Here is a 22123-nt window from a genome sequence, read left to right as displayed (position 1 = left end):
TCGAAAATAGAATTGCCTAAAAGCTTATGAACTCAATTCATGCTCATATGTGGCTGTTTTAACAGACGCTATGATTTGTGAGTATTTTCAATGTATTTTGCGTTCTTACATATTCGTGAGTGAAAATTGTGTATTGCCCTTTGTGGGAAAAATATATCAAGAATAAATAGTGTGTTATTTGTTGATGATTTTAACTTGCGCATCAATTGCCAATAATTTTACTCTATTTCTCGAAAAGAAATCTATTGTACTTAAATTTTTCATTTCTAATGAACTTAAAGTTGTGATTTCCGGAATATTATATGTATGTTGATATTTATGATGATGATACATGAGAGGGAAGAAATGAAAGTGTGGAATATCAAATATGGCCATCGTGCCTTGAATAAAGAATCTTGTGAATGGCCAAAAGAGTCAAGGAAATATTATTGTTGTTATTGGTTGAAAATACTAGTTGAGATTTATACAATATGAAAGATGATAAGGTAAATACGTTTCCACCTATGTTATTTTTGGAATTTTCCCCCCTTATTTAGGATGAGATTGATGTGATAAAATTATTCCTCTTAATTGGGATAAGATTGATTGATATAAAAGGGTTGATGTCTCAAATAAGACAGCCTAGCCGATCGGGTCGTGATCGGATACCATATCGCACACATGGTGGTGATTGTGCTGGAAATTATAATTAAAATTGAGATTTTGGTTGATGTCTTCAAATAAGACAGCCTAACCGATCGGGTCGAGATCGTACTCCGTGCTAAAATTACAGTGGTATTGGTATTGATAGTAATTGTTGTTGATTCTCTAATGAGATAGCCTAGCCGATCGGGTCGTGATCGGACTCCGTGCTAAAATTACGGTGGTATTGGTATTGATAGTAATTGTGGTTGATTTCTCTAATAAGATAGCCTAGCCGATCGGGTCGTGATCGGACTCCGTGCTAAAAATACGGTGGCATTGGTAATGTGAACATCGGTATTGTAAATATTGGTATATCGGTGCTAATGATCTCCTGATCAAAAATTATATATGAAGTTCGTATTTTGCAAATTATCATGTTTTTAACTGGACATTTGGATATTGTGGATAGTGACTTGTTGTTTCTATGTGTTATATTTTCTTATATGGGCATTCTATTTTGAAAGAGGACTTTTAGCTATACATACTAGTACTATTCGACAGTACTGACGTCCCTTTTACCGGGGGCGTTGCATCTTTAATGGATGCAGGTGGTCCTATAGCAGGTGGCATTGATCAGTGATAGCAGTATACTCTTTTCAGGTGATTTGGTGAGCCCCGCTTCATTTCGGGATCATGTATCTTCTGTTTCTCATGTATTATATTTTGAGGTATAGCCAGGGCCTTGTTGCCAGCACTTCCATACTATTCTTCTGTCACATTTAGAGGCTCCGTAGACAGGTTATGGGTGGCAGTTGAATGTTGGGAATTGAACTAGAAATATTGATATTTGACAAACATGTTTTTCATTATATCTATAAACTTATAATATTTTTGAAATTATGAATGAAGCTGCTAATGGAAATGAAATGGGAGTTGTTAATGAAATCTTTTCAATGTTTGACTAATTGAGTACATCTCCTCTTTATTCATGGATGATTTGGGTAGAAGAAAATCTAACAGGCTTGCTCGGCCGGGTTTACTCGGTTGAGCGCCGGTCGCGCTCCCCGAGTTTGAGGCGTGACAAAGAGGTACATCTTATTTAAGCTTGTCGAAGACATGACCCTTGATAGGAGGGCATGGAGATCAAGGATTAGGGTAGTAGGTTAGGAAGATGTCAAACATAATTCTTTTTCTTACCTGTGTTGCTTTTCTATACCTGTAGTACTAGTGCATTCTTGTATTCCCTATGCATAGATTTCAGACATGTATTGCTTTTGCTTCGGTTACTTTATTTTTTATTTTTTACTATGATTACTGTTTATCTTTACATGAATTCTTCTTGTAGTATTCTCTTATCTTAACTGCGGTGATTATGCGTTTCTTTAGTCGAGGGTCTATCAGAAATAATCTCTTTACCCTCACAAGGTAGGGGTAAGGTTTGCATACATGGTGCCCTCCACATACCCCACTTGTGGGGCTTTACTAGGTATGTTGTTATTGCTGTATCTAAATAGAATCAACATTTATTAATCATGATCTTTTTCTTTAATTATTATTTTAGACACAAACACTTTGCATAATATTATTTATGTGGTTATTTTTAAATTGATACAGTTAGATACGAACAACGTGCGTAAGTGGGTACCTAGAGACTAGTTATTAATATATATCCACAAAGGCATCCCTATGGGTAGTATTAGCTAAAAAATAAATTTATTTCAAAGGTATTTCACGCATTGAAAATGAATAGAATACATACATACGTATATACATACATATTTTTCTACTAATGACATAGATTGAGCCTTAGATGAGATGTTTAAATAGAAAACTTGACAAGTGTAGAAGGCTGTATACGAATTCTGCCAATAACTATATAATTTTTCCTTGTAAATTTTAAATAATAGAATTGTAATCTACGGTAATTTTGTGTAATCTCTAAATATGTAAAGCAATTTAGTCAAAATTTTAAGACTGGTCAAAATTTAATGAAGAATCTTGTTTGAAATATTTGCACATGCGGAAAGCAATTTACACACTAAAAAGCATCTAAGTTTTTACTTTACACTAATAATAATATGTATTCTTATAAATTTTTATTATTCTTTAAGAACTAATTAATTAGTAAATGTTATAAATATATTATATTATGGATGTTCATTTAGTACTCCGTTGTAAGTAAGCTTCCTGAAGAAGCTTATCCATATGGGATTCCGCCGTAAATATGTTTATCTATTTAGTACTCTATTGGAAATAAGCCTCTTGAATAAGCTTATCATTTCGGTACTCCGTTATGGATAAATATTACCTCTGATAGAAGATTATTTATATCTGGTACAGTAGCAGCTTACAAGCAGCTTACACAGCAGCTTAGAGTAGCTGCTTACACATTAGCTTACAAGCAGCTTGCAGTAGCTGCTTACACAGCAGCTTCCTTTCTCCTATAAATAGAGGAGAATTCAGTTCATTATGTACATCAGTTTGAAGCTAATATCAATCTCCCTTTATACTTGTCTTCGATTTATTTACTTTGTACTCTTTATTTTATAACACGTTATTAGCACGAGACTCTGCCATAAATATTTTTTTTTTTTTAAAAAGAAGAAGAGAAAAATGGATCTAAAGATCTGGGGAAAGAAGAAAAAATCCTACTTATCCTCGTTACAAGACGTCGGTTCCCACGGTAAGTAGTACTAAGTTATTGCAACCACCATTTTTATGGTGGTTAGAAGTAATGGTATTCCTTTGGTATCAATGTTTCCTTTTGACATTAGCAAAGTAGGATGATTTCATGATTGGCTGAAACTAACCAAAGGAATCGTGAATTCTCAATTTTCTTTTGCCCTTTCATCTCTTTGCTAACACTAATTATTTATTTATTTTGAGTAAACAAAAGTTTATAACTACTAATCAGATTATATTACATCATTAAGAATCTACACTAAAGGTTAGTATTTCCATTCTTCATTTTGTCTTTTGCTACTAGCATGATTGACTTCGTTGGGTTTATTTAATCTTAGGAATCTAATTTGTTCCTTTGACAATTCATGCCTCAAATTGTTCCTGAAGACCAAAATTGTGAAGAGTCATCAAATTTGCTCCTGCAGAGCATCGCTTGAACTCCAGCAGAATTCATAAGAAACGTATAATCACTAGAAGTGGTTGAATATTTCATATCTCGTTATAACTAAAAAATTTTAATCACCAGAAGTGGTTTATGCCTATGACCATCAGAAGTAATAATTTAGACTTGCTATGATTACAATGAAGATAAGTTAGAGAAAATTTATCTATATTACATGCATACCTCGATTTGCACCTGAAGAAGCATTATCTTAAAAGAGGTTATAAGCCATCACACGATTTTGTGTGATTAATGCATATTCAGATAATTATGTTCTGTTCCCTGAAGGATGAGAACTTTTAATAAATATTAATCAATTCCTTAAAGTGAATGTGACAATATTAATAAATCTCTTAAATATGAACGCGCTCTTGATGTAAATATATTACAATTGACCTCCAGAAGAGGTAATATGATTGAGAGAATATATATTCAATATTTCGTATTTTAAATTTGCTACTGAGTAGTAAAACAATTGAATTTTTCTCCTGAAGCAGGAAAATATTATGAAACTGTGTCTTTTTGTGCTTAAACAAAATAATGAGCTATTCAAAGTTATTTTTGAAGCACATTTTTATTCCCTGGAGTGAATGAAGAAATACGACAACTCACCTCCTGAAGAGCTAGAATAACAGAGAATATAAATATTATTTTTGTGGCATAAAGATAATTGTCGTACGTATCTATTGTAAGTAAAACATCTTGAATAATTTTATTAAGTATCATTCTAAGGCAAAAGCATCCTTGTAGAATGCTTTATACTACAACCACATTAATATATTATGGTTAGTTATTGAGCTCCCCGAAGGAAATAACAACTCATGTATCTTTCCTTAAAGGATGCAATAACTATGTGGTTGTCGCATTGATACAAAATATCCAGATGTTAATGGTATTTCTCCTTGAAGGAGACATTTGTCACAAAATTAGTGGTAGAAATACTAAAATTCTTAATTTTCGTTATTTATAAATTTAGAATTGACATTATATTGTTCATTTGATTATGATTTTCTCTCATGACACCAGAAGTGTCTGAGCAATATTTGGTAGTACAAAATTTATCAAAAGCTCCCGAAGAGCTAACTGTTTGTCTAAAAGACACATAAACAAGTAGTGTTCAAATAATATTAGATTGTAGATAATAAATGAAGGCTCTCGAAGAGCTTATATACAAATATGTCATTCAGATTATATGATTATGGTCAAAACATATGTTGTAGTAAACTTGAAGTTTACTAATACAAATGGCTATCATATTGAGACTACAAATGATTGGAAAATTGAAAATCTTCATGTTTCCACAATCGCAGGGGGTAAAATAATATGTATGTGAGAAGTGACCTGTCACGACCCAAAATTCCCTCCTTCGCACCGTGATGGCGCCTAACATTTCACTTGCTAGGCAAGCCAATGTTAGAATAATATTAATCAATTTTTAAATAATTTTTAAATTATTAATAATCAAGGAAACAAAAACGGAAGCAAAGTTTGAAATATAGTGAATAATTCATAAAAACAATGGTGTCTAAATACCATCCCAGAATTGGTGTCACAAGTACACGAGCTTCTAGAATAAATACAAATAAGGTCTGAATAAAATAAAGATGTCTGAGAATAAACACACAGCTAAAGTAAAATAGACGGGGACTTCAGAACTGCGGACGCCATGCAGTTATACCTCAAGTCTCCTCTGGTAGCTGAAATCCGAGCAAGTCTATGGTACGTCGCTGGGACCAACTCCAAAATCTACACAAGAAGTGCAGAGTGTAGTATCAGTACAACCGACCACATGTACTGGTAAGTGCTGAGCCTAACCTCGACGAAGTAGTGACGAGGCTAAGGCGGTTCACTTACATTAACCTGTACGCAATATTAGTAACAACAACAATAATAGAAATAAATCAGGTAATTCATTTATAATAATTGAAAGCAACTCAGCAGTCATAACCAATTATCATTTCCATTAATTCTGTTGCAGCGGGCAACCCGCTTTCACAATATATTCACATTCAATTCTGTTATATATTTATTTCGATCAAGTATATATATAGACTTTTAAATAAGTCTGTTGCGGCGTGCAATCCGATCCCCCCAATATTGACTTTTCATTAAGTCTATTGCGGCGTGCAATCCGATCCCCCAATATTGACTTTTAATAAGTCTGTTGCGGCGTGCAACCCGATCCTCCAATATTAACTTTTTAACAAGTCTGTTGCGGCGTGCAACCCGATCCTCCAGTGTTAACTTTTAATAAGTCTGTTGCGGCGTGCAACCCGATCCTCCAATATTTCCATTTCAATCAATTCTTATAGAAGAAATTCCCCAATAAACGCAACAATTAATATAAAATCATAAGACAACAAGCATACAACAATTATAATTTAATTATAAAACAAACAATGACAATTAGCAATTTATTATAGAAATCAGGGAGGAAATAGGCAGTTTAATATTTAATATGCTAAATGTCAAATAACAATTAAAACACATAATTCAAATATCATGTAACAATTAATGCAGGAATTCAAGAATTAATATTTTGACAAAGAATAAGAGAGAAACAATTATTAGAATAATTAATTTATGATTAAAAATAATTTATGATTTTTCAAGTAAGCAGGCAAACAATTAATTTGATGACGTATAGACACTCGTCACCTCGCCTATACGTCGTTCACATGCAATTCATATAACAAATAATTTAAGGGTTCTATTCCCTCAAGTCAAGGTTAACCCCGACACTTACCTCGCTTTGCGAATTCTAATCAATTATTCAACCACAGCTTTTCATTTTAAATTTGCCTCCGAAAGCTTCAAAACTATTCACAAACAATTCGATATATTCAATACGAATCATAGGAATTAATTCCATATGAATTTATAAATTTTTCGGATAAAAATCTAAAATTTATTAAAATATTCGGCAGTGGGACCCACGTCTCAAATCCCAAAAAACTCATAAAATCTGAACACCCGCTCCGAGACAAGTCCAACCATAAAAAAATTATCCAATTCCGATGTCAAATGGACCTTCAAATCTTAAAATTTCATTTTTGGAAGATTTTATAAAAATATGATTTTTCTTCCATAAATTCACGGATTCATGATATAAATGAGTATGAAATCATGAAATATAATCAATATAGGATAAGGAATACTTACCCCAATGTTTTTCCGTGAAAATCGCCCAAAAATTACTTTACCCGAGCTCAAAAATGGGAAAGAATTGAAAATGGGTCGAAACCCCATTTCCAGAACTTAAGTTTTGTTTCTCGAATTTTTACCCTTCGCGAACGCGGTCAGTGCCTCGCGTTCGCGAAGCACATTTTTGTGCTGCCAAAACTTTGCTCTTCGCGAACGCAAAGGCAATGTCGCGAACGCGAAGCCTTGCCAAATTTGGCCTTCGCGAACGCGATACACCCTATGCGAACGCGAAGCTTTAACGCTTGGTGCCCGGCCAGGCCTCGCATTCTACGCGAACGCGAACGCTTCCACGCGTTCGCGATGAACACTGCCCTCTTCCCTTCGCGAATGCGTCCCCCTCTTCGCGAACACGAAGAGTAAATTTCACCTGCCTCCAGTTTCTTCTTCGCGAACGCGAGCCACCTCTCGCGAACGCGAAGAAGGATACCAGAAGCAGATTTCTGCAGTTTTTCCCAAGTCCAAAAATGGTCTGTTAATCATCCGAAATCAACCCGAGCCCTCGGGGCTCCAAACCAAACATGCACCCAAGTCCTAAAATATCATACGAACTTGCTCGCACGATCGAATCGCCAAAATAACACCTAGAACTACGAATCAGACACCAAATCAAAGGAAGTTTTCAAGAAAATTTTAAAACTTATATTTTTACAACCAGACATCCGAATCACGTCAAATTAACTCCGATTCTCACCAAATTTGACAGACACATCATAAATATTATAGTGGACCTATACCGAGCTCCGAAACTAAAATACGGACCCGAAGTCAATAAATCCAACATCAATAATTTCTTAGAAATCATTAAGCTTTCAAGCTTTTAATTTTTTATCAAAATTCCATAACTCGGGCTAAGGACCTCGGAATTCGATTCCAAGCATACGTCCAAGTCCCAAATCATGATACAGACCTACTAAAATTTTTAAAATACTGATCCGAGTTCGTTTGCTCAAAATGTTGACCAAAGTCAACTTAGTTGAGTTTTAAAGCTCTATTTCCTATTTTAATCCATTTTTCACATAAAAACTTTACTGTAAAATTGTACGGACTGCGCACGCAAGTCGAGGAATAATAAATGGTACTTTTTAAGGTCTTAGAATACATAATTACTTATTAAATTTAAAGATGACATTTTGGGTCATCACATGACCCGCCTTATTCTTCAATCTGTACTATATCATGTATCACAGTAAACCAGAAGTTTACTAATGCAAAAGCAGTCACAGTAAACCAGAAGTTTTACTGAGGCAAAAGTAGCTACTGTAAACTAAAAATTTACTGATACAAAAGTAGCCACAGTAAATCAAAAGTTTACTGATGCAAAATTTTATGCCATAGTAAACTAGAAGTTTACTTAGAGATAGCACATGTCATGATAAACTTGAAAGTTTTCATTTGCCATTTTTAAATGAGCTATTTGAGAATTCAGATAAGCATATACTGAAGAACTAGAAGATTCTTCAAGAATTCTCTTGTGTTGCTTGTTCTCATAATAAATTGATTATACCAACTAAAGTTGGGACTAAAACCCCTGAATTCTGGAATATATAAAAGGTGAATATGAGCTCATTCACCTATCATGTGAACCACTTATAGATGCATATATGATATGGTTACATGTGTGTTTATTGTCAACTTGCAGTTTGGCATTTGAAATTGTCTTTCTCAATTAAGAACATAATTTCCAGATTATGAAATCAAGATAGTTCATCTTGATGATGCTGGTTTATATCCAAGCTAGTTTAGTATTGAATGCCTCATATTAATGGCTAAACTATTGCTTATGAGAACAAAGCCTCATGTGTTGGTCTAAGATTTTCTAAATTGCATACAACAACACTTGTATGCATCAAACCAACAAAATATGATAAGTCCTCCCCTCACAATTGGTTTAGGATCAGAAACCAAATATTTTTACTATTTAATAACTTTTGATGTATGGTATATGATTAATTTCTCTACCACAATGCACAAAGATAGGTTTCCCAAAAATGATTGAGGATATGTGTTAGTTTTTCTAACATTTGGAGGATGGAATAAACAACTGAAAAATATGCTATATGAATCGAATTATCATTAATATGATCCTCACTTAGAAGATAATTCAAGTCAAACGCCAGAAGCATTTGCTGATCCAAAATTAAATATCATATTTCAGCTACAAATGCTCCTATTAAAATTAAAGTCCCTAAAGGATAAAGTTTACTGCATGCATGAAGCGTAGTAAATCGATCGGTTCCAAAGGTAACAATCCTTGAAAAGGATAGGAGCAAATGATCAAAATGATCATAATGAGGAGGAAATGAGTTCTATAAAAGCCCACGACATAACATTTCATGAAACTCCAGAAGAAGTTCAGGTACCTAAAAATAAAGAAAGTGATGAGATTTTAACAAGTTATGTCACTTGCGAACCGATACAAAATGATCGTTGACGATATATTTGATATAATATAGTGCACGATATTATAAAAGATTGTGAGGATCAGACTTGTAGTCCAAACACCTGAAGATGTCATGCCATTTAGATGCAAGTCATAACCTATATGACTCATTTGATCAAATTTATATAAAGATCTCTGAAGGATTTAAAATGCTTGAAGCATATAATTCAAAGTCTTGAAAATTTCATCAATCAGATTACAAAAATCTTTGTATGATTTAAAACAATCACGGCGCATGTGGTATAATCGCCTCACTGAATTGATGAATGAAGGTTATATAAATGATGGCATTTGTCCATGCGTTTTTACAAAGAAAACAGCATCAGAGTTTGCTATACTTGCTGTTTACGTTAATGACATAAATCTCATAGGAACTCCAGAAGAGCTCCCAAGGGAAAAACTTTGTCTTAGTCTGCAAATTGAATATTTAGCAGACGAGATCTTTATCTATCAATATGTCTATATAGAAAAGGTCTTAAAACGCTTTTACATGGACAAAGCGCACCCATTAAGTACACCAAATGGGTGTTCGATCACTTGAAGTGAATAAGGATCCGTTCTAACCTCCAGAAGAGGATGAAGAACTCCTTGGTCCTGAAATACTCTATCTCAGTGCAATTGGTGCACTTATGTATCTTGCTAATGCTAACAAAGGTGGTGCAGATCATATTGGTTATGCAGATGCAAGTTATTTATCTGATCCCCATAAAGTTGATCTCAAATCGGGTATGTGTTTACATGTGAAGGTACTGTCATATCATGGCGCTTCACAAAGCAATATATTACTACTACTTCTTCTTCAAATCATGCTGAAATAATAGTTATTCATGAAGCAAGTAGGGGATGCATATGATTGAGATCAATGATTCATTTTATTCGAAAAAAATATGGGTTGGAATGTGATAAAAAATTCACAATATTATACGAAGACAATGCTACATGCATAGCCCAATTAAAGGGATGATTTATAAAAGGAGATAGAACGAAACATATTTCACCAAAATTATTCTACACACATGATCTTCAGAAAATGGTGACATCGGTGTGCAATAAATCCGTTCAATTGACAATCCAACAGATTTGTTCACTTTGCCAACTTCAACTTTTAAGAAGATGGTATACAAGATTGGAATGCGGAGACTCAAATATTTGGATCAAGGTTTTCATTAGGGGGAGTGAAATACGCGTTGTACTCTTTTTTCCTTACTAAGTTTTTTCCCATGTGATTTTTCTTATAAGATTTTTAATAAGGTAGCTAGAATTGCGTATTACTAAATATGTGTACTCTTTTTCCTTCACTAGTATTTTTTTCACTGGGTTTTTCCTAGTAAGGTTTTAACGAGGCACAATATCTTTTAATGAACATCCAAGGGGGAATGTTATAAATATATTATATTATGGATGTTCATTTAGTACTCCGTTGTAAGTAAGCTTCCTGAAGAAGTTTATCCATATGGGACTCCGCCGTAAATATGTTTATATATTTAGTACTGTATTGGAAATAAGCCTCCTGAAGAAGCTTATCCTTTCGGTACTCCGTTATGGATAAATATTACCTCTGGTAGAAGATTATCTATATCTGATACAGTAGCAGCTTACAAGCAGCTTGTAGTAGCAGCTTACACAACAACTTAGTTTCTTCTGTAAATAGAGAAATAAAAATATCAATTTTAGGTCTTTGTTTTATAACATTAAATAATTTTGAGTGTTTTCACTCACTCGGCAAAGCCCTATATAAGTTCATTTTACTGTCACGACATGTGCGTTGCTCACTCCCATTGCCCGTTTCCTCCGCCTGGAGTCTCCGACGATCCCTGCTCACCGCCGGCGATCAACTGCAACAACGGTGAATGTCGATAAACGACGAGAAAGTGAAGGTACTATTCCTTTTCTTTATCTCGCTCCGGATTCATCTCCTGCTCGTCGAGTCAAATATCTTGTTAACACTGTTTCTCTTGCTAACACTCAATTCTCTCATAGATACGCGGGTAAGGCTTAAAAACTCCGAGAAACACTTAATTATACTAATAGACAGTGGAAATGATGTCATGCATGTATATGTTTCTCCGTTGAAGTTCGATGCCTTTTTAGTTACTTCCTTGAGAACATTTGGGCGAAATTAAAGGACCCTCCAACTCTTGAATTAAAAAAGAGCTACGCTTCAATTCAAAGCTAGTAGGCATCAGCTATACGAATCCTTGATATCCATTTCTTTCCATTTGGACCAGTTATATTTTAAATAAAGATTTAACAAAATTGTAGTCAAAGATAAAATTGTGTGTCTACCGACAGTAAAGTGCCATTCTTTTTTGCACAGAGGGACTGTTAAGTTTCAAAAAGTACTTGACCGTTGATGCACAAGATGGTTGCATTTGTTAGATTTTTTACTTAGTAAGAGAGCAAGATAAAGGTGATAAAGAAGAAAAGCTTCCTCAAACTTAGTGTTAACAACTGCATTCCAGAGAACAGCTGTAATTTGCTGCTTCTTGTAGTCAGGATCCGAGAACGTGAAGGGTTCAAAATTAGGTCCTCATATTTTAATTGAGCTATTTCTTTTTCTGGTTAGTGCCAGGTGCCGGCATAAGATGGGACTGGAATTCCAAGATTTTGCGCTGGAAAAGTTTTGGCCAATTTATACTCGAGGACTCTTTAATAGATACTTCAGAATACTGTTTATTCCTACCTCGAGTATTTCCTTTTTATTCTTTTTATTCTTTCTAGTATACTGGTAGTACTTGGTCTAATATTTTATGGTACAAAATAAGAGTGTGGCGGGTGGGGGGTGATCATCACTTGGCTTCTTGAATAGATGACGCGATGGTGGTGGTTGGCTTTAGCCTACTTGCTGTGGATGTTACAAGGCGAGACTTCGTGGTTGAATGTTGGTCTGTCGGTATAACGTTGCATGCCAAATGACTACGTAAAATCTCAGGATCCTGGGACTATTTTTTATTTTTTTTAAATCTTTTATTTTCTCGTACTGTTTGAAACAGTTGAGACCATAATGATGTATAGCCAGTTTTTACAATGGCAGTGCCTTTTAATCCTCCCTATTGCAATTACATACCTACAACCTGAAAGGACTTAGCTTTCAGGACTAAGCTAATTATGCTTGACATCAAATATGTAAACTAGTCAGCAAAGTAAAACAAGTTTCTTTTCAATTTCCTAACGTTTGATCAAGTGGTCTGAAATTCCTAAAATGTGGAATTTTTACATCTACAGCCTCAGACTAGATTCTCCTTTTTCTATAGCATATGGGCTGCGTAAACTTTTGATTTGCACTTGTAGAATATATATAATCTGCATATCAACCTCTATCATCAGGAGGTAACTCCAGTCGTCTTCAATTTAAAATGAAAAAAAAAAAGGTATGAAAGTTTGCTACAATTTACAATTTATTAGTTACTTCAACACTTAGTGTGGTAGGTAATCTGGGAGCTACTGATTACATCATTTTGTAGTTTTTCCTGGATAAGCTTTGATAGCAGATTTTGTTATTATTTTTTTTTCAGTTGCCAATCAATGCTAATCCTATAGTTGTGCATGAGCCGAGGTTCAGTCAAGGAGGTCAGGCTGATTACTACTCTTTTGCGAGGGACACAATGCAAAATGGAACGGCTGAGGCAACTATCTACAACTCCAAGGTTGTTAACATTATGCATGAAATTTGCACAAGTTGTATTTTTTTATCTTGCAGGAAATGTAATATGTAAAATTAGTGAGTGCTTGTGATTAATGGATACCCGTTTACAACTGTTACTTGAGATTTACCACATTTTTAATATTGTGCAAAACCAATCAGTACCAGCTATATACTGCAGAAACTTGAGGATGTTGTGCATGAAATGGGTCTAAAAATTAAACAACACGAAGAGAATATCAAATTCCTGAAGACTCAAAAGAATGGGTTGGATAATTCGATCTTAGATATGCAAGGTACCTTCCTTTTACTTAAGTTTAGCTAGTAATTAGATATGGATGGTCATTCTAGTTATTTTTGTTGAATCAGTGGGTGTCCCTTAATCAATGCATTTACCCTTTGTTTTTATGCAAGCTAAGTTTAACATGAGAAAACTACAATATCAAGATCTCTGTTTCACATTTCCTGTTTGTGGGTACTGTAGTCGCTCTTGGCAAGTATCAGACAGAGAGTGAATCTGGTCCTGAAAATGAGGAACTTTCCCATGTATTGAGTGAGCAGGAGACAATTGAACAAATCTTAAGATATGAGAAATCTGCAGCTGGCATCTGGTGCCAACTAAAAACTCGTCATGGAACTCAAGCTTCTCATCTTCCTTTGACGAAGGATGTTCTGGGAATTGTTGCTATGCTTGGGAAAGTTGATGATGACAATCTTAGCAGGTTAATTTTATTTCAATTAATGTATTTGCTTGCCTTTTCTGCAATAATTTAGCTACATTGCAGTTTTCCCAGTTTTCTTCAGCCATATCCTAAAAATTGTAGCACCTATTCTTTCTATCACAATCAGGATGACGACATGTTGCTAGCTGATATTCAAATTGACTAGACAACAACAACAACCCAGTATAATCCCACAAGTGGGGTCTGGGGAAGGTAGAGAGTATCCTAGAGGGGCTCGAGAAGAAGAAAAATAAACAATAGACAATAGGTCAGTGACAGCAATAGAAGATAAAAAATATTAAAAGCATCGTAAGAAATAGAAAAATAGATGTAAAAACAATAACTATAAACAACAATACTACCATAGAAAAAATTGATTAGAGATATACTTAATATAATTGTGTGCAGAAGTCGGGTGGGTTGTAGAAAGGTTTTTACTTCAACAAGCAAGATAATATATTGTGGTGTTCTATGTTAGTTTCATCTCTTAAATATTGAAATTTGCATCCCATGATGTTTGTTCATCTTCCTCATCTTCTTGCTCCTGCATTACTAATGGTGAAAAGACATTCCCATTCCTAACTAATCAAAAACCAATATGATTCAATGAGTTGAAGGTTCTAGTGTTTGTGGGATTTGAGTGTTGAGTAACTTCTTTTGTTCCTCATATTTTCTCTTATAATCGAGTCTTTTCATAGTAATTTCTGGAGAGATTATGAGGTCAAGAATGGATTGGAATGAGATAATGGAACAAATTGTCCTTAGATATTTAGTGCATCTATTCTAGGCCACTGCAGTTCTCAACTCTTTGTCATGAGCGGATTCACATTTATTTTTAGATGTAAAATGTGTTTGTGCATACCAAACTTGTCACTGTGTTTCTTCATATCTCTATAGTCTCAAAGAACATACAAAAACATGAATTTCTTTCTGTTTGAACTAGTTGTGACGATATGAGAAGTTGAGAAGCATGCAATTTCAAGTAGGGCAAATAATGGCAGCTTGTTCTGTATTATGGCTGACATGTATATTTGATCTCTGAAATCCAGGCTTCTCTCAGATTATTTGGGACTTGAGACTATGCTAGCAATCGTGTGCAAGACATATGATGGTATCAAAGCACTGGAAACATACAATAAGGAAGGCTATATAAACAAGACTTCTGGTCTTCATGGACTTGGATCTTCTATTGGGAGGTCTTTGGATGGCCGATTTCTTGTTATCTGTCTTGAAAACTTAAGGTTTGAGATCAAGATTATGTTTCTTGAAAAAACTGATGCTTCTCTTTTGACATGCCTTTGATCACTTTCCTTCTTTTGGTTCATTTTTAGACCATATGGCGGTGAGTTCATAGCTGACGAACCTCAAAGGAGGCTTAATATTTTGAAGCCAAGATTACCCAATGGGGAATCTCCACCTGGTTTTCTTGGCTTTGCTGTGAATATGGTCAATATAGACAGTGTGAACTTATATTGTGCTACAAGCAGTGGTTACGGTCTAAGAGAGACTCTCTTCTATAACCTGTTTTCACGCTTGCACGTATATAGAACAAGAGCAGATATGTTACAGGCTCTCCCTTGTATTAGAGATGGAGCCATATCTTTGGATGGAGGAATAATAAAGCATAACAATGTGTTTGCCCTGGGCAATAGGTAAAGAAGCTTGTTTTAAATTGTTATATCTCTGTATTTCTGAAACTACAGAAAACAATTTATTTCTATTTTCTGAAGCTGGTGCTGTTTCTGTTTATGCTTATGTGCTAATGTGCGTGTAGCTTCAACTTCGTGAGTTCAGCTGTACAGCCTTTATGAACTTCCTCTTACAATCTGTCTCCTGTGGTCCCAAAAATATGCTCGTCTGTCATTTAATGCATAAACAGCAAGGAAGCTACAAAACTGTCTTTATCAATTTGTTTGTCTATTGTATTTTTATTTCATAATGATATGCCCACCATTTATCAGTGAATTCTTCATCCAAATATCAAAAAGAGACCATAGTATATAATATAATTTAATCAAGAAAGATAACCCTATGGTAAGATATATGAATTTGAGCGACTTCCATTACAACTCTAGAATATCCTTTTGTGAAAGAAAGACTAGGCCATGAGATTTTCAGGGACTGGACATGACATTAAATTCACAATCTTTTCTGTCAATTATCTTCTCTTGGGCTCTCTTTGGCAGAATGTATTTCCTCTTAGGTTTATATACCAGGAATAGCATAACTAAGTCATCATGAAATTATATATTCTGAATCTGAGTTGGGTTTATGTCTTTCTTTTGTATTCTTTGGTAAAAGGGAAGTTGATTTGAAATTTCCAAAGAGCTTTGCAAAGTCAAATTTGCCGCAGGACTACTTTGAAATTGAAAGACAGATAAAGGAGATGAAGTGGAAAAAGGAAAGAACTGTAGAAGATATGCAGAGAGAACAAGCATTGCTAGATCATGCAAGGTTCAACTTTGGTATAAAGAAGCAAGAGTATTTGAAGTTTCTTGCACAAAACTCATCTTACACAAGACAGGTAATGACAAAGAGTAGCTTACTCGGCTAGCAATATGCTGGTCATTGATTAATTCTGAACAGTTTGTGTTGCTAATAGTAAGCAGACGATGAAGTCAGTTATCTCTGAGTTGATTCTGGTAAAAATCGTGGGACATTTTTAACTTGATCATCATTGTCCATGAAGGATCCAGCTTTAGTTGATTGAAAGTAACTTTTGATAACTGCGAACACTCGGGGGCATTTTGTTGATTGTGTTGGAACAACTAATCCCACTATAAATCGTATACAAAATGATATAGTGTTTGGTTGGTCGCATAAGAAAAAATAATTGCTGTACAACTAAAGCAGTGTTTGGTTGACGGAACTAAATAAGTACTAGCATTAAGTTATATGGGAATGTATGCATTATTTTATACAGCATGGAATGTGGAATAAGAATATGTGTTCTGGAAATGTGGAGATTAAACTATTTAAAGACAAAAATGCAATCTCTTCATTGTTAATTACCACATAGACAGTTACAATTTTCACATAACTAATATGAGAACCAAACGATCCCTTAGTATTATTCTTCCTAGCTGAGACTTCTGCATGGAGAGAACATGAGAGGTGTTTCTTTTTTTCCTGGAAACTTCTTAGTGTGCACCTTCTTTCATTATGTCAGTTATGATTATTTTGTTTACGCAATCTAAAGATCTAGAAATCAGGAATGCTAAAATGCTGGTGGATTTTGACTTTGATGGTTTCACGGGAAACAGCAAAATGGTTTTTGGTTGGACGAAGCAAAGATGTCTCTCACGTAGTCTTTGCTGATACCAGTTCTGCTGTTTGCTTTTAATTTTAAAAATTCTACTCTATTTTACACTGAGCATGTGATATTTATGAATTGTCCTATATATCATCTAAACTCTCAGCTCTTGAAGTATTTGTAGAGTATTCTAGCACTTTCGAAGACAGCTGTTTATATTAAAGCTCTTCAAGAAAATGCAGTAAGCTCTGTTTCAAGCTTGTAGGGAACTGTTTTTTTGGAGAAATGGTAATTATATTGAATATGCAGACAAGAATAATGCTGAGATATGTACAGGTGAACAAAAAACCAAAATAAGATCCCTTTCTAATCTTGTAGGGATTCTTAGAGGCTAATTAATGATTTTGCTTCATTTACAAGCTCCTCTTTACACCAGAAGGAAAACAAAAGAGTACAATTAACCATAATCTGTAGGGAATATTAGATAACAAATAAACCAGGCTTCTAATATTTGTAAGTTTTGGTGTGTATTTGGAGTTTTCAAGTAGCAATATTAGCGAGGAAGTCCTATTGTAGGCAAGATATCTGCAGTGCTTGGGAAGAATCTTTTGCAAGTATTAGAAATATAAATTCTGGTCTATCATAACATCTGAAAGAAAGGAGAAGAGATTAGATAATGAAAATAAATATGCGCGGAAGTTTCAGGTTGTGTCAAACCAAATGTTTTACCTATCCAACGGTGCAATCCTCCAAATAGAGCAAGTTTGGTTCCGTTAGAAAGTACAAAATGGAAATTTGGATCCACAAAGTGCTTTTCTCAAGAGACAGCCAAAGGCACATTTATCACACCTTGAAGGAGGAAATAGTGGAGCAGATAGTTAAACTGGCAGTGACAGGTGAAAAAGTGCCTCTTGCCTTGGAAACTCTACGCCTCTACAAGCATTGTGAAGATATGATCTCGTATATTTCTGTCTTCCCTTTATGCAATAGAATAATCAGGAAAATTATAGGACCCGAGCTTAATATTTTTCCTAGATGAAGCAGCAGGCGGTCCGTTGAACCTAAAAAAAAAAAGAAAATGGTTGTTGAAGAAAGTACCCTTGGGTTCCTACAGTATTCTAAATCTGGTGATTATAGACGTTAATTATCCCATAGTAGCTTATTACCATGCTATGTCACCTTTTCTTTTTCCTGGATAGAAAATGGGGAATACAAAGATATTAAATAAAATGATTGAAGACATAATAGAGCGTCAGAGGCTTGCCGATATTGTTAATGACGAGAGACTACATGAAGTTTCACGATGTCAAATTATGAAGGCATTTCTCTTTGACAGGAGTATACCTTTCAGGCTTGTCAAGCTTTCTATAAAAAGTACTTCTAAAATATTCCTATTTGTGTATGACATATTGTTTCCATGTATATGCAGCACAGCTTCAAGCAGGAGGGGAGCGCTTGACCCTGATATCATGATTTGATGGAAACCCCTTAGAGCTGTTTCGGTATTGGACAAGAAGCTCTATCAGTAAATCAATAATAGAATTACATATGCAGTCTCATGAATTTCTGATTCCTTTTTAGGTCAATTTCAGGCATGTAACAAACTTAGATACACAATTTGTTAGTCAAAGGGACAATTACGAGAAGAGGTCCAAGGACCGTCCTTTCTTGTCTCTCATGTTTGAACTTGTACCAAGTTGTAGAATGTGTTGTTAACTGTACATCTTGTGGTAGTATTACAGATTTCAGTTACAACTGAAGCTGGAAATGGATTTTGATCCAACAAACAAAATTTTCAACTAGTGCGCCTTGAAATTTTTGAAATAGCTGGTATACTGGAATCAGATTCATCATTTTGTGTTTGTGTAAAGGCCAACTGGTCCACTAGCAGTCCCAGGAAACATAATTTTAGGTGAAAACGGCGTTTTATGGGTAAATTCTCTGTTGCGCACATTTATGGGCAAGTGTAGATTAGAATTTCCCAGCAAGAATATATTTGCCAAAGACATTCTGGTAATCTACAAGCAAGAAAACATGTGGGCTTGGCATAGGTGATGAGGTAAAGGGGAAGGAGAAAGGGCTTGAGGAGTTAAATTGGGATTGTGGAGCCTCACTCAAATGACTTCTTCCGAGGGCAGGCACTCAGTTAATAATGGAGATTAGCTGCGTGGATGTCCCTATAATCGTCGGTAGGGGGATAAGATAAATGTTCTACAGAACTGTACATGTATTTGAATATTTTTCAAGATGCCCCTCCAAAAGTACAAGAAGAAATAACATAAAAAGGATCAACACCACATTAAAGAGAGACAAACAGCTTATGCTAGAAGGAAATAGTTGTATCTTTAGATTCTTTTTTAAGAAATATTAATCTAACTACAAAATTGGAGCTATTACTTTAAGTAAAATTTCAGATAAACTTGGTACATAACAACGTTTGATCAGTATGTCAGTCCAATTTTACCAAATATCAATAGTTATAACACCAGCTTCCAAGTGTTGACTATACAAAATGGAGAGTCAAATAGTTTTGTATACCTTTTGTCACGATCCGGAATTTTCACCCTCGGAACTGTGATGACGCCTAATATTTCACTTGCTAGGCAAGTCAACGTTAGCTATAATTATTAACCATTTTTAACAATTCAAATCAAATAATAACAATGAAACAGAATAGTCTGAAACAGGGTGATAAACTAATAAATGACGTAATCCAAATACAATCCCAGAAACTGGTGTCACGAATACATGAGCATCTAGAGCACTACAGATAATGGTCTGAATAAAACATAACTGTCTGAATCAAAATAAACAGCTAAGATGACATAGAAGGGGACTTCAGGGCTGCGGACGCCGTGCAGTTATACCTCAAGTCTCCACTGATAGCTGGATCCGGGCAATCTCACTCAGCACCGCTGGGACCCACTCAGGTATCTGCACAAGAAGTACATAGTGTAGTATGAGTACAACTGACCCCATGTACTCTGTAAGTGTCGAGCCTAACCTCGATGAAGTAGTGACGAGGCTAAGGCGGGTCACTTACAATAACCTGTATGCAATAATAATAATAACAGGAAAGGCATGAAATGAAAGTAAAGCAGTTGACTCATAAAAACGAACTCGAAATCCAACTACCAGAGAGCCCAAAATAACAAGTCTCATAAACTCATCTCAAAATACCGAGGCAAATCAAACAGTCACAAACAAATACAACATATACAATCCGTTGCAAGCAACCCGATCCCACCATATCATCATCTGTCAATATCATAATCCGTCCTTATTCCGCCATTTCAATTCATTACCTTTCGATTTCCGTTGCGACGTGTAACCCACTTCCCAAACAATGTCAATCAACAATAGCAATTCAACAACCAAAATTTACAAGAATTTCCACATCAGATGAGTAAATGTACGAGGCAGTGAAGAATCTCTAATAATTCGAATGTCTCAACCTTACCAACTCATCGATATCTATTAATTGGACAACTCATACAAGGAAACCATGTTATAGAAAGCAACAAATATTACAAAACTATAAGGCAAGTAAGACATGAAAATTTAGATATGCAAGTAAAGCAAGTAGAGATAAGTAGCAAATAAGCTTGGAATTATGGAAGGGATGGACAATTTAATACAAGAACAACTAAATGACAAGTAACAATTATGGCATGGAAGTCAATAAAGCATATAGTAGTTAAGGCAGGAAACAAGATACATCATGAAGTAACGAAAACATGGAAGGAAGTATCATGACGACGCATATACACTTGTCACCTTGCATATACGCCGTTTCCCACATAATTCACATAACATGTAGTTCAGGATTCCCTAATTCCCTCAAATTAAGGTTAGACCCAACACTTGCCTCACTCCGCAACTCAAGCAGTCAATCAACCACGACCTTGCCTTTTGAACAAGCCTTCAAACCAACCAAATCTAGCAAATTATTGACCATTTGATTCAAAATAAGCTTTAGAAACTACCCGCAAATGAAAGATGTTAAATTTTGATCATTTTTGAATAAGTCAACAAAAGTCAACCTCGGGCCCGCTTGGTCAAAACTTGAGTTCAGACCAAAACCCGATTACCCATTCACCCCCGAGCCCGTTTATGTGATTTATTTCGAAATTCGACCTCAATTCGAGGTCTAAATCTCAATTTTACAAAACCCCCCAATTCTACTCAAATCCCTAGTTTCTACCATGGAAATCCTAAATTTGATGTTGAAATCTCATGAAATGTAATGGGTAATTGAAAGAAAATGGATTAAAGTCACTTACCAACGAATTTGGGAAGAAATCTCTCTTGAAAAATCGCCTCTAGAGTTTTTAGGGTTGAGAAATAGTGTGAAATGAGCTAAGTCTCATTTTCTCCCTCTTTTACCCAGCTGCAAGTGTCGCAATTGCGAACACCGCAAATGCGAGACAAGGGTCGCAAATGCGAACCTTGCCTCAGAGCCACAGAAGTCGCAAATGCGACAAAATGATCGCAAATGCGACCAGCATCTTCGCAATTGCAAAGGTATACTGTTTTTCCAGGCATCGCAAATGCGACCAAGTGATCACAAATGCGATCCTGAGCTGTTCACAATTGCAAACCATTTCCTCGCATATGCGAGGTTACCCAATCCCAGGCCCTGCTCGCAAATGAAACTCTTGTTCGCAAAAGCGAGGCTCGCAATTGCGAGCCCTCGCAAATACTAGATTTGCAGCAGACACCAGAGCTGGAATTGCACCAGCAATCTTCACACTAGCAAAACTCATCCGAAGCACGTCTGAAACTCACCCGAGCCCCTCGGGCTCCAAACCAAACATGCACACAAGTGTAATAACATCATACGAACTTGCTCGCGCAATAAAATCACCAAAATAACATCTAAATCTACAAATCAATCCTCGAAACGAATGAAATTTCAAAGTAAAACTCAAGAACACTAGAATCACATCTAAGCATCCGAATAATGTCAAATCAATTCTGAATTACCCCAAATATTGCAGACAAGTTTCAAATAGAGATACTGACTCATTCCAAATTTCACTATCAAAATCCGAACCCGTTAGCTAAGAAGTCAACTTACGGTCAAACTTAGTAAATTTTCAAACTTTCAAAA

General features: G+C 35.2%; 1 protein-coding gene across 3 annotated transcripts; it reads left to right on the top strand.

The window, feature by feature from the left end:
* The first annotated feature begins 11125 nt into the window (after window positions 1-11125).
* On the top strand, window positions 11126-18851 carry LOC107784672 (protein DEFECTIVE IN MERISTEM SILENCING 3-like). 3 transcript variants are annotated; one of them, XM_016605828.2, is made up of 8 exons: window positions 11126-11269; window positions 12908-13039; window positions 13217-13331; window positions 13520-13757; window positions 14807-14998; window positions 15089-15409; window positions 16059-16281; window positions 18445-18851. In XM_016605828.2, the coding sequence occupies exons 1-8, from the start codon at window positions 11243-11245 to the stop codon at window positions 18481-18483; spliced, it is 1287 nt and encodes a 428-aa protein (XP_016461314.1). In that variant the 5' UTR covers window positions 11126-11242; the 3' UTR covers window positions 18484-18851. The 3 variants fall into 3 exon arrangements, with proteins under 3 accessions (XP_016461314.1, XP_016461315.1, XP_016461316.2); XM_016605829.2 differs by having other exon boundaries at window positions 18440-18851; XM_016605830.2 differs by lacking the exon at window positions 11126-11269 and having other exon boundaries at window positions 12906-13039; window positions 13198-13331.
* Window positions 18852-22123: the final 3272 nt, after the last annotated feature.

Source organism: Nicotiana tabacum, chromosome 21 (assembly GCF_000715075.1).
Source record: "Nicotiana tabacum cultivar K326 chromosome 21, ASM71507v2, whole genome shotgun sequence".
Classification (NCBI taxonomy): Eukaryota; Viridiplantae; Streptophyta; class Magnoliopsida; order Solanales; family Solanaceae; genus Nicotiana; species Nicotiana tabacum.
Note: the sequence above shows the minus strand (reverse complement) of the source record. Positions and strands in the feature narration are given on the sequence as shown.